This window comes from Cannabis sativa, chromosome 2, assembly GCF_029168945.1.
Source record: "Cannabis sativa cultivar Pink pepper isolate KNU-18-1 chromosome 2, ASM2916894v1, whole genome shotgun sequence".
Taxonomy (NCBI): domain Eukaryota; kingdom Viridiplantae; phylum Streptophyta; class Magnoliopsida; order Rosales; family Cannabaceae; genus Cannabis; species Cannabis sativa.
In genome coordinates, this window is record NC_083602.1 from 42,404,642 (window position 1) to 42,423,987 (window position 19,346).

Below are 19,346 nucleotides of genomic sequence, written 5' to 3' on the forward strand. Positions count from 1 at the left end.
TTAGGAAGTTTTATGAATATTTTATGAATAATTTTATGAAGTTTTATGAAACTTAATGTGCTATATAAAATATTCAACATATCTTAATGTTTGAATATTTCTAAATATATCTAGCACTATAAAAGGAATTTATGTATAGCATTTAAATCATACAAATCTAAATTAATTGCATTAAACATAAATTTGCCAAATAAATACAAATTAATACAATTATTGTATGATAAGAAATTAAATGCTTAATTCCATAATATATAATTAATTATGCATTTATGACCATATAATATCTTAAATATTTACACTAATAATTAATTTGTATAAATAAGGTAAATATACAAATTAGTACAATTAATTATATGAAATGAATTAAATGCAAAATTAAAGAATGTACTTAATGGCAGATTTTTCAAATTTTATTAATTTAAACAATAAATTACATAAATTTGGTAATAAATAATTAGATGCACAATTATACAAATTGCACAATTATTACATGCCTAAATAAATCATGTAATTAATTACCAAATTAAAACAAATTTCTATTTTCAATTTATACTAGATATATGTATTAAACAAAAATAGAAAATTGACTAAATGCAATTTATGGACTAAATTAACACAAAATAGGAAACTAATTAATATTCCAAATAAATAAAAAAAATTATAAAAAATTCGGAATATTTCCTTTTTTTTGTTTTTTTGGAAAAATGCACTGCCTTGAAAAACAACACCGACGACCAAAATTCATGAAATCAATTCCAAAATGATCTAAATGAAAAAATTAAGCCATTCGTATAGATTTCATGCATCGAAAACACGTAAAACAAAGACTTTAAAATCACCCAAAATTTCGAGTCTTTTTTTTGGAGATTTCTTTGTTTTTCAAAAGGAGTTTTCATGCATTAGAACAATCTATATTAATATATGAATGTATTGATTCAGAATGTATAATGTATATATAAACATATATACATATATATATACAGAAAATAAAATAATGTACCGTATGTATATATATACTCATGAAATGTATATATTGTATATATTTATATATAGCATTTAGGTATATAAACAATATGATATAATGAATATATGAACATATATATATATATACAATATATATACCTAATGAAATGAAGAAAATATCTATATATATATATATGTATATATAAAAAAATTGAGTATATGAATATATATATATAATCGGGAATTATATAATATGAAAGTATATACATAAAATATATATTATATTATAAATGAAGAACCCCGTAAATGTATGTATATATATATATGAAACTCAAAATAAATCAAGGCAGAGATATATAATCCGCTCTGATACCAACTGTTAGACAATTTATATGTATAAACTGAAACATATGTATGTGTATATAACATGCGGAATAAACAAACATATACACTATATGAATATAAGGATCGAAATACCTCCAGCCATTGATTCTTTGAGCATTAATCCCACATTAAGCTTTGATCTGCAAAGGAAATTGACTACCATGGGTAATCGGGCTTCCTCGCTCTCTCAACTCTCTTTAGATGGAATTTGCTGTTATGAACAGAATGAGTGAGGAGCTCGGGGACCGAGACCCTATATTTATAGGTGAGATACTCCATCAGTATCTGTGCCACATTAATTGTCAGAATATTTTGACAATTAATTCAAGAAATCAAATCAGGTAATGAATATAGAAATCTGACCATATATAGAATATTACGTAATTGATTCTGTCCAGATTCAATGAATATAAATTATTCATTTATCAGAATCAATAATATTATTTTATTTCCTTAATTAGAAATATTCTAATACCTTGTGCTTAATGTGATGTAATATGAGTTTAGATTTGTACTTATTATTCAGTGTATACTTTGCAGCATTATGAGTGTAATTTGTGTTTTGGGAACTACGTACAACCAGTAAAAAAAAATTATTTCTATGGTTTAAGTGAAATGATAGGAGGGTAGTTGAGAAAGGAACTATAATTTATTAAGCCAAGTGTACATAATATGAAAAGACACGTTATATGTGTAGGTAGGTAGCCCCCACCTTATCTAAAAACAAGAGTGAAAAAAACCACAAAAGAAAAATAGGAAAGAGAGGCTCTAATTCTATTGTATGAGTAGCCACCAATGCTTGTCCCCAGCAGTATGGGGAGAGATGAGTGCCTCTGTTTCGTCCTCTGCTCTAGCTGCCATCACGGCCAAAGCTGGTGCTGCTGCTGCAGCCGCTGCTTCCACCACCACCGGTATCCGCCACAAGAAGTTTAGTGTCACTTACAAGCCTTCCATTGCTTCATCCCATTGCAGACACAGTTTTTCACTCCGAGGTTTGATGCTACCTCTTTCTCAGTCTATTTTTGTTACCCCCTTGTTTGGCTGATGAGAAAATGGGAAAGAAAAGAAAAAGAGTGCATGTGTTAGTGAAAATGCAACAGATAAAAAGAGGCATGATTTCATTTTTTTACCATGCAATTGTGATACTTTGACAGTTAAATAGCCATTTTAGTAACTTATAGTAACAATATTGTTACATAAGCCATGAACCTATGTTTTATTTATTTATTTATTTATTTATACACACTTCAGGAACTGTTACAAAGATCCAATACTGGATCGTTTCTGTTTTTGTTGTTGTAAATGTTTTTGGTTCTAATAATTTGTTGCAGTTACAAATAATGATTCTAGTAGGACTGAAGTGTCCACCACCACAGATCAAGCCAGTGAAAAATCAGATGATGTTAATAAGATGATAGATGGGATGAACTTTGGTGAGCTATGCAATGAGTTTGAGTGTATTAGTAGCCCTTTGGTTGAATCAACAGCTAGACAGCTGGCTCGTGATATTTTGGAGCTTAGGGAAGGCAACCGTGCCCTTGGAACCTATGCTGTTTCTGTTAAATACAAGGTCAGTGCAGTTATATTTATTCATAATCATAATCATATTGTACATGTAGTTGTTGCTTTGTTTATTTGTGACTTTATTTCATAGTATGATGATTTATTATTATTATGACTGAAAATGCAGGATCCACTTAGAAGTTTTACAGGTCGTGAGAAGTACAAGAGACCTCTATGGATAACCACTGCTCTGGACAGCCCTTCTGTGGTGAGTCAATCATAAATCACCAATGCTTTTTTTTTTCTCCTTTGTTTCTCTGTCTACTTTATGGTACTCAACTCAAATTTTGGAAAGTAGCAATTGGATTGGATAATTTTGTTAACCAATTGTACTTTAGCATAAATGCCTCCTCCATTGATTTTTTGTTGTTTAGCAATCCAAACTAACTTTTTTCTGTGATTAAAATTCTAACAAAATTCTAGGTTTGATATTATTTAATTACATTTGCTGGGTTTCGAACCTACACCTCCAAATATTTTACACATCAGATAAAAAAATACTAAAAAATTTTGTGAAAGAAATAAACAATAAAGATTAGTGGCTATTTGCTTATAGTTATAGAACTAAAGCAACTGATCACTACATTTGCTTTGCTATCAATGGAATTTGTAAACATAAAGCTCATGGAGTATTTTTATACTAAAATCCCTTTGTTATTTTTTTTTTATTATTGATTAAAAAAATGATTTTTTTTTCTATTTTTATACTTCAAAACCGTGTTTTTTTTTTTTTTTTTTTTTTTTGCATTTTTTGCATTTTTACGAAATTGGACATATAAACACTTATAATAACTAACACAGCAACCTAACTCGCAACCAAAATTCGTATAGCGACCCACATAGAAACTATCGGAGCAACCCAAATCGTAAATTTAAAAAAAAATTAAAATAATATATAAAGTAATTCTCCTTCAAAAAATCTCTTTGTTAATTGATTAGAGTATAAATTGAAGTAATCCAATAATCTAATCTAACTAATTTAATCTCATTGAAAAAATTGGGAAAATGCTCCATCTTCATGTTTATCAATGGTAAGAAGAAGAAAAAGTCACAACTTTATCCAGTTTAATTTATCATTTATCATTTACAACTGGTATCAACTCATTCATTATTTTTATGTTTTTCTTCATTTATATTAAATCAAAACCAATCCTACTCTCCAAACTTGACCCGAGTGAATTCAGTTAGTTAGTTGCTTATTGTTTCTTGTGTTTTGTAGAGTGTACAAGAAATGGTCATGTTAACAACCAGTGTACTAAGTATCAAGTGGACAATAAAAGGAAAGCCAAAATCTTTCATTGCTGGTGTTGGAGGAGAGTTAGTGATAAGAATCAACTCAAAGTTTACCTTAAACCAAATCAGTGGCCAAGTGACTGAGCATGAGGAGTCTTGGGACTTATCATCTTCATCTTCTTTCACTCAGGCCTACTTCTGGACATCTCGTCGAATTTTCGCCACAACTGAGGCTGCCAAAAATTTGGCTGATCTTGTTAAAAACTTGTCCAGAGGCTTCCCAAAAGAAAACCAAAATATGGAGATTTATCCAGACCCTTCTGGTGATCCAACAAAGGTGAGTACTTTTGCAGCTAGATTTTTCTGCTCGTTCTAAATCCAAACTTGTTGTTAATGAAATGAATCCATTGGGTTTTCTTACAGTTTTTTCAGAGGGATGACAGTTTTCAAAGAGATGCATACCAAATTGCATTACTTCTGGCAGTTCTATATTTAGTTGTACAGTTTTTGAGGACAACCTTGTAAGAAGTAAAGCCCGCTCACACTTATCATCATATCATATTACTTGTTTATAATTGTGATTACCCATGTTATATATATACACTCATACCAATTTAATATTTATATTGGTTTTTACATGTTTAGAAGGTGAGAAAACAGAAAACCACATTGTATTCTATTTGGACAGTATGTTACTATAACTCTTGTTTCTACAAGGTCGGAAATCACTGATTTATGAAATATCATCCCTTACTCTTTTTTAATTTTTTCTCTTTGTTAGAAATTCATAAACAACAACCAAATTCATCCAACACCTACCCATATCAAACATAACTAAATCACAGGAACACAAAGTAATGAATCAAACTTAAATAGAAATTGAAAAGCAATAAGAAAGACCAGGATTTATCCTGCTTTCAGGCCTAGAGATCGAATTGATCCTTAGCCATAACTCCATCTAAGAGCCATCATAACTAATCCAATACGAACAATGTTAAACTTGTACAAACTCCAATGACAGAGATCTAGAGAGCTCTCTGTACTTACACTAGAAGAACAATAGCAATTCTTCTCAACCCCTAGTACAACCCCTTCGAGTTCTTATTCTTAAAAAACTCGAACTCTCTCTCACTCTCCGCCTCTCTCTTTAACATTTACAATACAAGTTACATTAAAATGGAATGGGATAATAGTTATTTATAACTATAGCTCATACAAGATAACAAATTATTATGACTGAAAAACTAAAGGAGCTAAACAACTTGGTTCCAACAAGCTAAACCGATGGTTAGTTATGATTATTATTATTTTGGAGGATTAAAATTTAAAAATTCCACCTTCATCCTCAAAATAATAACAGTCCCAAATCTCAATCAATGATGATGGTAAACTCTCATGGTTTTAATAAGCACCAATGTTCAGTAAGCTAAGACAATGCTTTAGCTTAATGAAAGTTAGAACCTTAGCTCCCATATGAGCAGGATTGTCACATGCGTGGACTTTCTCAAATTCTAAAACCTTATTTATCTTCTCTCTTATCCAATAGACTTATGTCAATGTCTTTACTATTCTCTGTTGGGTTTTATGCCCTAAATAAAACTCATTTCAAAATAATCAGATTAACTTATTAATAAAGATCAGAAATAACATTTTATGTTGCATGGTTCACATGATTTATTCTATGATTATATGTACATAATGTATGAATTCTATTTAAGTCCAAAACATATGAATTTGTTAATGATTATAGTGTTGTCAACACAGTGGAATATAATCTTAATTATATGTTCGAAAGTCTATTCCCTGATTTGTCAGTTCACTGGATTTAGACTGACATGATAATCAGCGATAGGTATTCTTACACCTTGGATAAGTGTTTTGTCCTTTCCAGGGCATTAGCAAAGTTTACCATCATCGGATGTATGGAGTATACATCGGAAGGGACCGATATTGAAGTTTGATTAGATATATTAAAATTTACCATAATATCTATTCAATTCAATATTACCTGTTGATCCTAGATCAAATGATCTTAATCCTGATATGTTTAGGTTCGATCTCAAGAGTATTATACATGTTCTTTGATTTGTTAGTTAAGCCTACTTTTGGGTCAGGGTGATACGTACATTTTGGGAACATGATAGTATAATTGAGTGGGAGCGCTAACATAAATATGGAGTCTATAACTTCTATAGGAATTTAGACGTGAAACGATGATATCCTTCGAGCTTGGCTAAACAGAGATAAATGGTGGAGATCTCATTTCACTTCACTGCAATATCATTTATACGGAGCTAAGTGTTTTAAGGATAAAATACATTGAAGGTGTAACGGTAACTTAGTGCCTATTCAATGTAGATCATCTATTAGAGGGTCATTGATCAAATTAGGATTATAACAATGGATAACTAATGATGTATCTATATCGTGGAACATATAGAGCGTTCTATATACTGAGAGTGTAATTCTAAGTTCTATGCGTGGATTCAACGAAGAATTAATAAGTCAGTGAGTTTAAGATATAAATTCTTGATCTGCTTATTGAAAGCTCGGATATATAGACCCATGGTCCCCATACTAGTTGAGACCATACTACTTGTAAGACTCAGTTAATTGATTTTGATTAATCAATTATAATTCTAAAGTTAGACTATGTCTACTTTGTGAATTTTCACTAAGCAATGGCGAAATTGTAAAGAAAAGAGATTCTAGGTTTATTTATTAATTAAAAGACTTTATATGTCTAATTAATAAATATATTAATGACAATATTATTTAATAATTAATTTTTATTTATTAAATAATTAGAGTTGGCATTTAAATGGTTGAATTTGAAAATTGGCGTTTTTGAGAAAATGAGATGCAGAAATGATAAAACAGCAAAATTGCATAAGTGAGGCCCATTATCCAAAGCCCAGGCCGGCCACTATTGTAGGCTTTTATCATTTATTTTTTTCATTATTTTAATGTCAAATAATTCTAACTTAAACCTAGGTGGTTACCTATAAATAGGTAGTGATGGCTTTAGGAAAAGATGATACATTTCATTCCTTCACAGAAATTTTTCTAGCTGCCACCTTCTCTCTCTTCTTCTTCTAGTTCGAAAACCTTGAGTGAATGAGTGAGTGCCCACACACATCAAGTGGTATCTCATTCATAGTGTCTAAGACCGTGGAAAATCAACCAACAAGAAGGAGATTCAGCATCAAAGGAAGGAGAGAAAGAGATCCAGGTTCAGATCTTGGTGATGCTCTGCTACAGAAAGGAATCAAGGGCTAGATATCTGAACGGAAGGAGTCATTATATTCCGCTGCACCCAATGTAAGGTTTACTAAACTTTATATGTTTTTATTTCATTGTTTTAGAATTCATATTAGGATGTTAATGAAACATACTTGTTAGTAAATCTAGATCTTGGTAAAATATATCCAACAACTGGCCTCAGAGCCATGGTAATGATTTACTTTCATGAAATATGAATTAAAACGATGTTATGTGTTGATTTGGATGGTTTCATGTGGTTTATGTGCTTATTTGATGATAGTTTAGAAATCGCAATATATGTTACTGAAATATTTTTTTGTTTAGATCTAGAATTATTTTTTCTGGAAATTAGACGAAAAATTAATAAATTTAGGCTTTTACAAAACTTAATTTGGATTTTTTATGAATTAGTTATGATTTTTTGAAGTTGAACGAAAATATTAGGATTTGAATGCACACACGCACGCGCGGACTTTCGGTGTAACACCCTAACTATCTTAGGCGTATTACGTGATTTTTAAACGTACTGTGCAGCTCGTTGCTAATCAACGAGGTTTATGGAAAAACGTGATTAATTAAAATTTTGCTTTTTAATTAAACTTATAAACCATATTATAAAAGTCTCGGGATCCCGATTTATAAAATCATTTACAAACGTTTTAACTGTTTAACTTTTACATCAAAATGAAAGTCGTCTAACGACAGTTACAAAAATCTCAGCCGTGCTGTCCCGAGGATCGTACGCTTCAGGCCTAACCGCCCCGACATGTACAATCTCATAAGCTCGCTCACGGTCCATCAGCTACAGCCTTGCCTTTACCTACACATGAACATAACCGTGAGTCGACACACTCGATACCCAAGAAAAGCATAATAATAACATACATAACTAACTCGCCGTGTCCAACACGATACCGAGTCCCCTCTTGCCATGTCCAACATGGTACCGAGCCACTACTTGCCATGTCCCACATGGTAGTGCGAGTTTTGAACGTTCAGGGGACGGTACGGTACTATTGACAAGTATCCTCCCGATCGGTCGAACCCAGGTCCATACTCCGCCGCCGGTCATACTCCACCGTACCGACGGATAGGTCAATAAGCACTGAACCACCAACCAAGTGTCATCCTCGATCGGCCGAACCGGTCATACTCCGCCGAAATTTCTTGGTCATACTCCACTCGTACCGACGTGACAGGGTTGGATGGTTCGAAGCCTAAATACATAACTAATGTAATCTAGCGAGGCTTCCTACATGCACGCTAAACATGTAATCTACATATGCACATCTTGTTATACTAATCTTACTCGGATTCCGATTTCAGTGTGCTTGGTCAACCAACTGAAGCCGAAGCGCTGACGGCGGATCGGCTCCTAAACCATAAAAATCACAACGCTATAAGTGACACGCTAAATCACTTCCGGGGACAAAAACTTGGAACTAAAAGTTTCCCTATCTATAAAAAGCATGGCAATACCCCTAAAAACCTAAAAACGAGGAAAACTGTGGTTCGGAAAAATTCCCACCCAAGAGGCAGGTTGCCCAACCCAATAGTCGGTTGGGAAAATTCGAACACTCATCCAAGACCGGATGCACAACCGATCCAGGTTCCTCGCAAAGAAACATAAAAATTCATAACTTGCACAATTCAACCCCAAATCACATGAAACCTTCAGGACACATTACTAAACTATCCCTAGAACAAATCCAAAGCATCAAAACCACCCAGAAACCACATACACAAAAATCACCATTGGAGCTCAAGCTTTGAGTTCCAAACTCAAGCTTGAGCAAACCTAGCTAGCATGCAATCAAATCCATCTAAACTTACTTAAACAAGCTTAACTAAGCCTCTGAATATAATCAAAAACATCAACAACATTCCAGCAACAAAACATAACCATTTCTTTCAAAAATTCATATATTTTACATAGAAAAACCAAAGCTTAACTCCACCTAATTATCATGCTTCAAAACAACCTAAATAACCTTAATCTAACAAGCTTTAGCCTCTGAATTTAGGAACTAATTCACAGCAGCAACAACATTCCACAATCATGCATGCATCAACTATTTTCAACATATTTTTCCAAGAAAACAAAGGAAGGGAACTAGGAAACACATACCACAACAAGAGATCACTAGAGTTGCAATTTAGGGCTTAAATCACCAAAGAAAAATCCAGCCTTTGCACTCCCACAACCAGCCGAGAGAGAGAGAGAGAGAAAAGAGAGAGTGTGATTTTGAAGTTTTTTCTATTTTTTTTTTGACTAAGTGTAGAAAATGAAAGAAATTAAAAGAGTAAAGCCATTTAACTAAACTTATTTCAGCCAACTAACAAATAATTAAACATTTATTTTCAAATAATAAAATCACTAAAAGACAAAATATCATTGGGGCAAAAAGACCATTTTGCCCCTCCATACTAAAACCACATAATAACCACTAAAGGGGTATTTTTGGGAAATTCTAAATTCCCGGCCATTCCCGACATTCCCAATGTCTAAAACCCGTCCCCAAAATACTAACATACTAAGTTGTGATTTCTACTGAGCCAAACGCCGAGTTCCAAAATACCGGACACCGGAAATGCGAAATATAAAAGCTAGCGATGACATAATCATGCATTTCTGAATTCCATAAATAACAGTAATAAATTATTTAAATAGCTATAAATAATTTCATAAATAAACATAAACAACTGCTAATTTCCAAATTAACTAAGCGGGCTTTACATTCGGACAGCATCCCTGTCTGAAGGGCAGCTCGCGCCCACGTCCCTTGGTCAAATGAGGCTGCTTGCAGCCTCTTTCCCAGGCCAAAACCATGCTTCCGCGCGCGTAGAGGTATGCAATGCATACCCCTGTGCCTCAAACTTGTTTTCGTCATAACTTTTGATTTAAAAATCGTTTTTCATTGAAACAAAAGCCAATTTTTGGTAGAATTTTGTGTAGAATCTAAATTTTCAATTAAAAATCTAATTGTCAGAATAAAATTAATTTTTATTAATTTTTTAATTAATTAAAATTAGTTTCTGATATTAGTAGGCTTTGAATTTTAAAAATTTGATTTCTCACAAAGGAGCCTTATCGTTATTTTTGAAATTTTAGATTATTTTATTTATTTTAATTATAAGATCAGATATTATTTTTTTAAAAAATTTTAAATGATCTTACTTTGATATTAAAATATTATCTTTTAAAAATAATTTTGTACTAATTTCAAAATTTGCTAACCATATCATATCTTTTTCAAATTTGTTATTTTTAAACTATATTTTATTAATTAAAATTATAAGATTAGGAATATGTTAGGTTTAACATTTTATCTTATTAGACATTTTTTTTTATTAAAATTATATTTTGGCAAAAATAACATGAAGATTTGAAAATTGGTTAGTTTAGTTTGAATAGATATTTTAGGGTTTCAAACCATAAATTTTTCAAACTTATTATTTTATTATTTTTTTTAAATATTCTAACCATATAAAATATCTTATTTTTCAATTAGTTTATTTATGTAATATTTAAATTTATTAAATTATAAGACTCAGAATATAATAATGAAATATCTAAATTTAAAATTCAAGATATTTTATTATATTATCTTATTAGAAATTTTAAATAAATTTAAATTTTGAATAAACTTGATATTTGAAAAATTGGTTAGATATTTTTGATTTTTTGTTAGAATTTAAGAAATTTAGGAGTTTGTTGAATTTTGAATTTTTTCAAATATTCTCTAACAACCTAAATTTGAATTCTAGTTAAGATATTTATTTTAAAATTTAATTTTATTTTAAATTTTAAAATTGAGATATTTTAGCTTACTTTCCAGATATTCCAGATGAGTTATTATTGTTTGTATTGTTTGATTTTATTATTATGTATTCAAATTTTTTTTTACAAACCTATTATTTATTTGATCTAAATTGCTATGATTAACTTGTTGACAGATCCAATGATCTGATTTTAATCATAGTCCAATTGTCAATAGATCTTATAAATAATTTGTAACAGGTAAATTTTGCAATTTCTTTCATTTGTGTAAACCTAGTAACATGATAGGGCTCATCCAAATCATTTGACCTGTGTGAGCCTATATGTTTGCTATTGGGCTTAGATGCATATAGGAAGCCCATTTAAGTTTTACTAAGTAAATGAACTAGGTTGCTAAAATAAATTTTGACATAAGTAAATTTATTTAGGCCTTATTAGATTTGGGCTTATTCAATGAATAATAATTGTTTATTTAAAGGTTAAATTCCTCTCTTTTGGGCCTTGTGTGAGAGTTGGGGGCCAATAGAAGTGGGTACGACATACTGAACCCAGCTCTCCCTCACATGAACTACCCCAATTGTGAAGGCCCATTTGCCTTATTTAAATAATTGTATTAGGTTAATTATATTAGTCTAACCTAATTAAAATTGAATTAGCAACATAATTAACTTTTAAAATATATGAAATTTATTTTTTCATTTAATATTTTAAAGTTAATTTTAGAAAAACACTTAGTAAATAAAAAAATTATAGATAGTTATTTCTAGAACTAGTTATTTTTTCTAATATTTAATTAGGAAAATATCATAGATTGTGAAATTAATTGTTTAATAATTAATTTGGTACAATCTAAGCTAAGTATATTTTTCCTAGTATTAAATTAGAATTAATAATTAAGTCTTCTCTATACTTAATTATTTATTTCTTGAATTTAATACATTTAATTAAATTGAAAATTTAAATATTTAAGTTGATTTTGATCATGATACTTAAATATTATTATTTTCATGTTATTTAATTAAAATTGAAAATTATTTTAAGTTTGAAATCTTATTTCATATAACTTAAATTTGAATAATTTTCAAATATATTTTATTTATTTTATTAATCTTTTTTCCACAATTTCGAAATTGCATTTCTTAAATGCAGAAATTTCGAATTTTATTTGAAAAATTTGAAGTTGTAAATTATTTATTTTAATTTTGGACCAACTTAAATCAATGATTTTTTATTTAATGATTAATTAAAATATAATTAAAATAAATGAAGTAAAATATATTTAATTTGAAAATAAATTAATTAGTCAATGAAAGTCTAGATAGATATTATCTGTTTTGCTTGAAGTATTTTTCTAGTGTATTTAATTAAATAGAAAATTAATATTTAAGTTGATTTTCATCATGATACTTAAATATTTGAATTTTTTCTTATATATTTAATTAAATAGGAAAATTATATTTTTTGTTGTAAATTAATTTTACTAATTAATTTTGGGCCAACATTAAATTAGAATAATTTTTTCCAGGATTTATTTTTATTTTATTTTAATAAGCAATTTCAAAAATTGTATTCTGAAATACTTCAATTTTTCGAAATGCAATACATATTCATAGAAAATTAAATTTGAGTTGTAAATTAATTAAAATTAATTTTGAAACAACTTAAATTGAATATTTTTCTAAATATTTATTGGAAATTATTAGAAAGATGGAAATAATTCATGTTACTTTCAGATCCATCTAAGTAAAATTTATAAATATTAAATTAAAATTTATATTTAGAATTTTTCATTCTAAATTGGTAATTTTAATTAAATAAATATATATTTAAAATAAATTGATTAAAATAAATATTAGAAGAAAATACACTTTAAATAATGAGCTTTATTATTATTAGGACATTCGATCTCCATTGTTGGTTTTACATAGCTTTTGTTTTAGTGAGTAATCCTCCCTAATGGAGGAACGTTCATTAGCAAGTTAGCACCGTTGAATCTCGAAAGATAAGTATATTTGTAAGTGTTTTATATGGTATTGATCACCCTAATGGTGGGGACTGTACTTGACTTACAAAATATGAAACAATGGTGGAAGCTCATAAGATAGAATAGCCTTGACTCTCGCCTAAACGGGACAACGCTGGATTCCAATCTTGATCGAATAAAAGGTTGCTAGAATGTTTATCATCTTAGATGAGCTGACAACTCTATTCAATGGATGGTAGCTTTGACTCTGGCCTAAACGGGACACTGATATCAGTTTGTTGAAAACTTTTGAAATTATTTAGGATTGTATGTTTTAGTATTTTCACTTGTCATTCCTACTTGCTATATGTTTAATAATTTCTGAATTGTGTATGAATTTATATTGAACCATGTTATTTTCTGTTATTAAATTGTAGTTTAATTTCGAATCTTCATTGTTGGCCTAACTTGGTTTATTTTTCTAATGAGATAAATCCCTAATGGATTTTCTGTTGGGTTTTATGCCCTAAATAAAACTCATTTCAATATAATCAGATTTACTTATTAATATAGATCAGAAATAACATTTAATGTTGCATGGTTCACATGATTTATTTCATGATTATATGTACATAATGTATGAATTCTATTTAAGTCCAGAACATATCAATTTGTTAATGATTATAGTGCTGTCAACACAGTGGAATATAATCTTAATTATATGTTCGAAAGTTTATTCCCTGATTTGTCAGAACACTGGATTTAGACTGACATGGTATAATCAGCGATAGGTATTCTTACACCTTGGATAAGTGTTATGTCCTTTCCAGGACATTGGCAAAGTTTACCAGCATCAGATGTATAGAGTATACATCGAAAGGGACCGATATTGAACTTTGATTAGATATATTAGAATTTACCGTAATATCTATTCAATTCAATATCACCTGTTGATCCTAGATCAAATGATCTTAATCCTGATATGATTATGTTCAATCTCAAGAGTGTTATTCGTGTTCTTTGATTTGTTTGTTAAGCCTACTTTTGGGTCAGGGTGATACGTACATTTTGGGAACACGGTAGTGCAATTGAGTGGGAGCGCTAACATAAATATGGAATCTGTAGCTTCTATCTGGCGAATAGAAAGTAAAGGATGATTTCCTTCGAGCTTAACCAAACGAAAATAAATGGTGGAGATCTCATTTCACTTCGCTGAAATATTATTTATACAGGGTTAAGTGTTTTAAAGATAAAATACATTGAAGGTGTAACGGTAACTTAGTGCCTATTCAGTGTAAATCATCTATATAGAGGATCATTAATCACATTAGGATTATAACAATGGATAACTAATGACGTGTCTGTTGGAAATTATTTTACCAGGATCTTAGATCTACTCACAAGTATGTTGTTTAACACCCTAAATATGAACTTTCTAAAACGATGAAATAAACACATATAAAGTTTAGGAAACCTTACATTGGGTGCAGCGGAATTAAATGTCTCCTTCTGTAACGACCGCCTTAGTCAATTGGATTAGAAAAGGCAATTAGTACTAATTTTTATTATTTTATTATTATTTATGAATTTAATTATTTTGGACCCCAATATTTAGAAATAAATATTAGAGTTGTAATTTCTCAATTTCGGAGATTTTATTAAACTCTAGGGGTATTGTTTGATTAATATGTGAAATATGCAATTTTTGTAATTTTTGCTCGGCGACAACGGAAAATGCGATGGATGGCTAGATTGATCACATGGGTAAGTTTAGAACCTTATTTCTTAGTGGGAAATATTTTTGAGGAAATAAATTATCGGGATTGATCGGGTTATGGGATTTGACCATTCTACCCCTAGTCTTGGAAAACACTTAAGTTTGATTTAAAGGGCATTTTAGTCATTTTATTTAGTTAAGAGATAGGTGGCTGCCCTAGGTGAATGACACCTAGCAAGTGAATACTCAGCATGAATTAGTTAATTAAACCCTTTTTCCATTTAAAGAAAAATCAAGAAAAAGAAAGAAAATTAAGGAAAAATCAAATAGAAGCTCTCTTCCTCTCTTTCTCTCTTTCAGCTGAAGCAAACCAAAGGGAATCACCCTCAAATCTTGGAGTTTTGCTGAATTGAAGCTAAGGATTTGATCATTCTTGAAGTTGAGGGCATCCATCTAGCACGAGAATTTCCGTTCAGGTCGGCCAGCACACTTGAATTCGAAAATCAGGTAAGAACTGTATATAGCGTGTTATATGAGATATATGCATGATGTATGTATGATTGTATATGTTTTGGGTGATATCATAGCGGCACAACAATTGTGTCGGTTCGACAGTACAGGCATCGTACTGGTTAAGAGTGATATTCACCCCAGAGAGTATTAATTGGCGCTATCATAGCGGCACAACAATTGTGTCGGTTCAGCAGTACGGGCACAGTACTAGTTAAGAGTGATATCATGGCCAATTGTACTCTTGGGTGCTATTGATGCTATCATGGCGGCACGAACATAGTGCCGGTCCCGCAGTGCGATCATAGTGCTGGTAGTGGGTGATATCATGGTCAATAGCACCAACCATTAAGAACATTCTTAATCAGTTGTTAAGCCTTGTAAATAGGTGTATGGGCGCCTAGTTACAAGTCGAAAGTTGTATGATATGTTATATGCTTTTCTTACCGAGTCTGTTGACTCACAGTTCTACTTTCATGTGTAGGTAAAGGAAAGGCGATAACCAAACTGGAGTGAACCTGAGCTCGGATGGGATTGTACATGTCAAAGCAACGCGACCTGGAGTGTTCGGTCTCGGGACATCTAGGAATTCTATTTTGATAGTCGCTGTGCGACCTGAAAAATGTGTATTTTGAAATATTACTTTTAAAAAGTTTGAAAACGGGATCCCGGCACTTGTAAATATTTTAATATATTATAAAGTTTATTAATTAATATAAAAGTTTTAATTTGACACGTTTTCCAAGAAAACTCTTCGATTAGCGAAGATTGCACTGTAATTGAAAAAGCACTGTAGAGTGCCTTAGCATTAGGGCATTACACCTTCCGTTCAGATCTCTAATCCTTGTATCCTTTCTGTCGCAGAGTATTATCAAGATCTGAACCTGGATCTCTTTCTCTGAATCTTTGATGCTAAAACTCCTTTTGCTGAAGATCTTTCTTCACGATCTTCCTCACTATGATTGAGGTATTGCTTGCTGTGTGTGGGCACTACTCTAATCACTAAGGGTTTCGAAATATTAAGGAAGAAGAGAGAGAGAGAGTGGCGACCAAAGGTAGAGAGAGAGGCTCAGGTTTTTCTGAATGAAAAGTGTGTAATTTTACTGAAGCCTTCACCATCTATTTATAGCATTACACTAGGGTTAGGTTTGAATTATTTGGCATTAAAATAATGAAAATATCAGAGGATAATCCCTATAAAAGTGGCCGGCCATGGCTTATTGGATTTGGGCCTCACTTTTTGCAATTTTGCAGTTTTATCACTTTTGCATCTGATTTTCTCAAAAACGCCAATTTTCTAATTCAACCATTTAAATGCCAATTCTAACTATTTAATAACTATAAATAATTATTAAATAATATTTTCATTTATCATATTTATTAATTCAACCATACAAAGTATAATATTTAACAAATATGCCCCTAATAACTCTTTCTTTACAATTTCGCCCTTAGTGAAAATTTCACAAATAGACATAGTCTAACTTGAGAATTATAATTGATTAATCAAAACCAATTACATGAGTCTTACAAGCAATATTATCTCAACTAGTGGGGGGACCATGGGTCTATATAACCGAGCTTCCAATAAGTAGATCAAGAATTTATTACTAAAATTCACTAACTTATTAATTCTTCGTTGAATCCACGCATAGAACTTAGAATTACACTCTCAGTATATAGAATGCTCTATATGTTCCACCATATAGACACATCATTAGTTATCCATTGTTATAATCCTAATTTGACCAATGATCCTCTACATGAATGATCTACACTGTAAAGGGATTAGATTACCGTTACACCCTACTATGTATTATATCCTTAAAACACTTGACCCCGTATAAATGATATTTCAGCTTATGTGAAATGAGTACTCCACCATTTATGTTCGTTTGGTCAAGCTCGAAGGAGATCATCCTTTGCTTACTATTCGCCAGATAGAAGCTATAGATTCCATGTTTATGTTAGCGCTCCCACTCAATTGCACTACCGTGTTCCCAAAATGTACGTATCACCCTAACCTAAAAGTAGGCTTAACTAACAAATCAAAGAACACGAATAGCCTTTCAAGATTGAGCCTAATCATAACAGGATTAAGAACATTTGATCTAGGATCAACTAGGCGATATTGACTTGAATAGATTTTACGGTAAGTTTAATAAATCTAAGTCAAAGTTTAATAGTGGTCCCTTCCGATGCATACTTCATGCATCCAACCTGAGCTTTACTTTAACTAATGTTCTGGAAAGAACATAGCATTTCTCCAAATGCAAGTAAACTCTTGTTGTAGATTATCATATCAGTAAAACCCTGTGTCTGATAAATCTAGGAAACTTTATTCACATAGTCATGTTTACTTTCCAAAGTGATGACAACACAATAAACAGGATCAAGTATGTGAAAAGGGTTTAAGATGAATTTATAAATCAAATAGACAAGCAATTGATTAAGTGAACCAAAACATACACAAATGAATGAAAAATACTTCTGTTTCTTTATTGATGTTAAATAAAATGGATTACATTGAAATGAAGTTTTATTTAGGGCATAAAACCCAACAAACTCCCACTTGCACTAATATAAAACTAATCAGTACATATCAATTAATCCTAAATTCTGACGGTGCTTTTCAAATGCTATAACGGCCAAGACTTTGGTAAATGGATCAGCTAGGTTGTCCTCTGTGTCAACTTTCTCAACTAGTACATCCCCTCTTGCCACGTATTCTCTGATAATGTGATACTTCCTTTCAATGTGTTTGCTTCTCTTGTGGCTTCGAGGTTCTTTACTGTTTGTTATTGCTCCATTGTTATCACAAAGTAGGACCAGAGGCTTTTCCATTCCAGGAACGACACCTATACTGGTGAAGAACTTTCTTAGCCAGACAAGTTCTTTAGCAGCTTCTGCCGACTATGTATTCAGCTTCCATAGTCGAGTCCGATATCACGGTTTGTTTTGCACTTCTCCAAACCACTGCTCCACCCCCAAGAGTAAACACCATCCCAGATGTAGATTTCCTGTCTTCAAGACTTGCCTAGAAATCTGAATCAGTGTAGCCTATGGGATTTAAAGCACCACCATTGTAGACTAACACAAGATTCCTTGTACTCTTTAAGTATTTCAGAATATACTTAACTGCATTCCAATGTTCATGTCCTGGATTAGACTGATACCTGCTCATGATTCCCACTGCATAGCAGATGTCAGGTCTAGTGCATAACATTGCATACATTAGACTTCCAACTGCAGAAGTATAGGGAATTTTCGCCATGTCCTCTATCTCTTGAGGATCAGTCGGAGACTGTTCCTTAGATAGACGAATACCATATCTAGAAGACATGTTTGCCCCATTGGTGTTATTCATGGAGAATCTCTCTAAAACTTTGTCAATGTAGGTTGTTTGAGAGAGAGCCAGAGATCTGTTCTTCCGGTTTCTGATAATTTGAATACAAAGAACATAGGTTGCTTCACCCAAATCTTTCATATCGAATTGAGTGTTGAGCCATTCCTTGATGTGAGTCATTTTCTTGATATTGTTTCCAATAATCACAATGTCATCAACATAAAGGACCAGGAATACTACTACTTGGTCTTCCTTGAGTTGGTAAACACAAGGTTCATCTTCATTCTGAAGAAAGCCGTAGGTCTTGATGATTTCATCAAACCTTTTCTTCCATGAGCGAGAAGCTTGCTTAAGCCCATAGATAGACCTATTTAATTTGCAAACTTTCTTTTCTTGCCCAGGATGAACATAGCCTTCTGGTTGCTCTATATAGATGGTTTCTTCAAGTACCCCATTAAGGAAGACAGTCTTGACATCCATTTGCCAGATTTCATAATCGAAAGCAGCAGCTATGGAGAGAAGAATTCGAATGGATTTGAGCATGGCAACAGGACTAAAAGTTTCCTCATAGTCCATGCCTTCTCTTTGTGTATAACCCTTGGCTACAAGTCTAGCTTTAAAA

General features: G+C 31.4%; 1 protein-coding gene across 1 annotated transcript; it reads left to right on the top strand.

Annotated features, from left to right (window-relative positions):
* The first annotated feature begins 1,976 nt into the window (after positions 1-1,976).
* On the top strand, positions 1,977-4,884 carry LOC115721329 (uncharacterized). The gene is made up of 5 exons (XM_030650600.2): positions 1,977-2,339; positions 2,679-2,917; positions 3,038-3,118; positions 4,130-4,480; positions 4,567-4,884. The coding sequence occupies exons 1-5, from the start codon at positions 2,129-2,131 to the stop codon at positions 4,666-4,668; spliced, it is 984 nt and encodes a 327-aa protein (XP_030506460.2). The 5' UTR covers positions 1,977-2,128; the 3' UTR covers positions 4,669-4,884.
* The last annotated feature ends 14,462 nt before the right edge of the window (positions 4,885-19,346 follow it).

Coding starts and splice junctions, on each gene's coding strand:
- LOC115721329 (XM_030650600.2), top strand. CDS start 2,129: ATGAGTAGCCACCAATGCTTGTCCCCAGCAGTATGGGGAGAGATGAGT. Junction 2,340..2,678: donor ACACAGTTTTTCACTCCGAG/GTTTGATGCTAC, acceptor AATTTGTTGCAG/TTACAAATAATGATTCTAGT. Junction 3,119..4,129: donor CTCTGGACAGCCCTTCTGTG/GTGAGTCAATCA, acceptor TGTGTTTTGTAG/AGTGTACAAGAAATGGTCAT.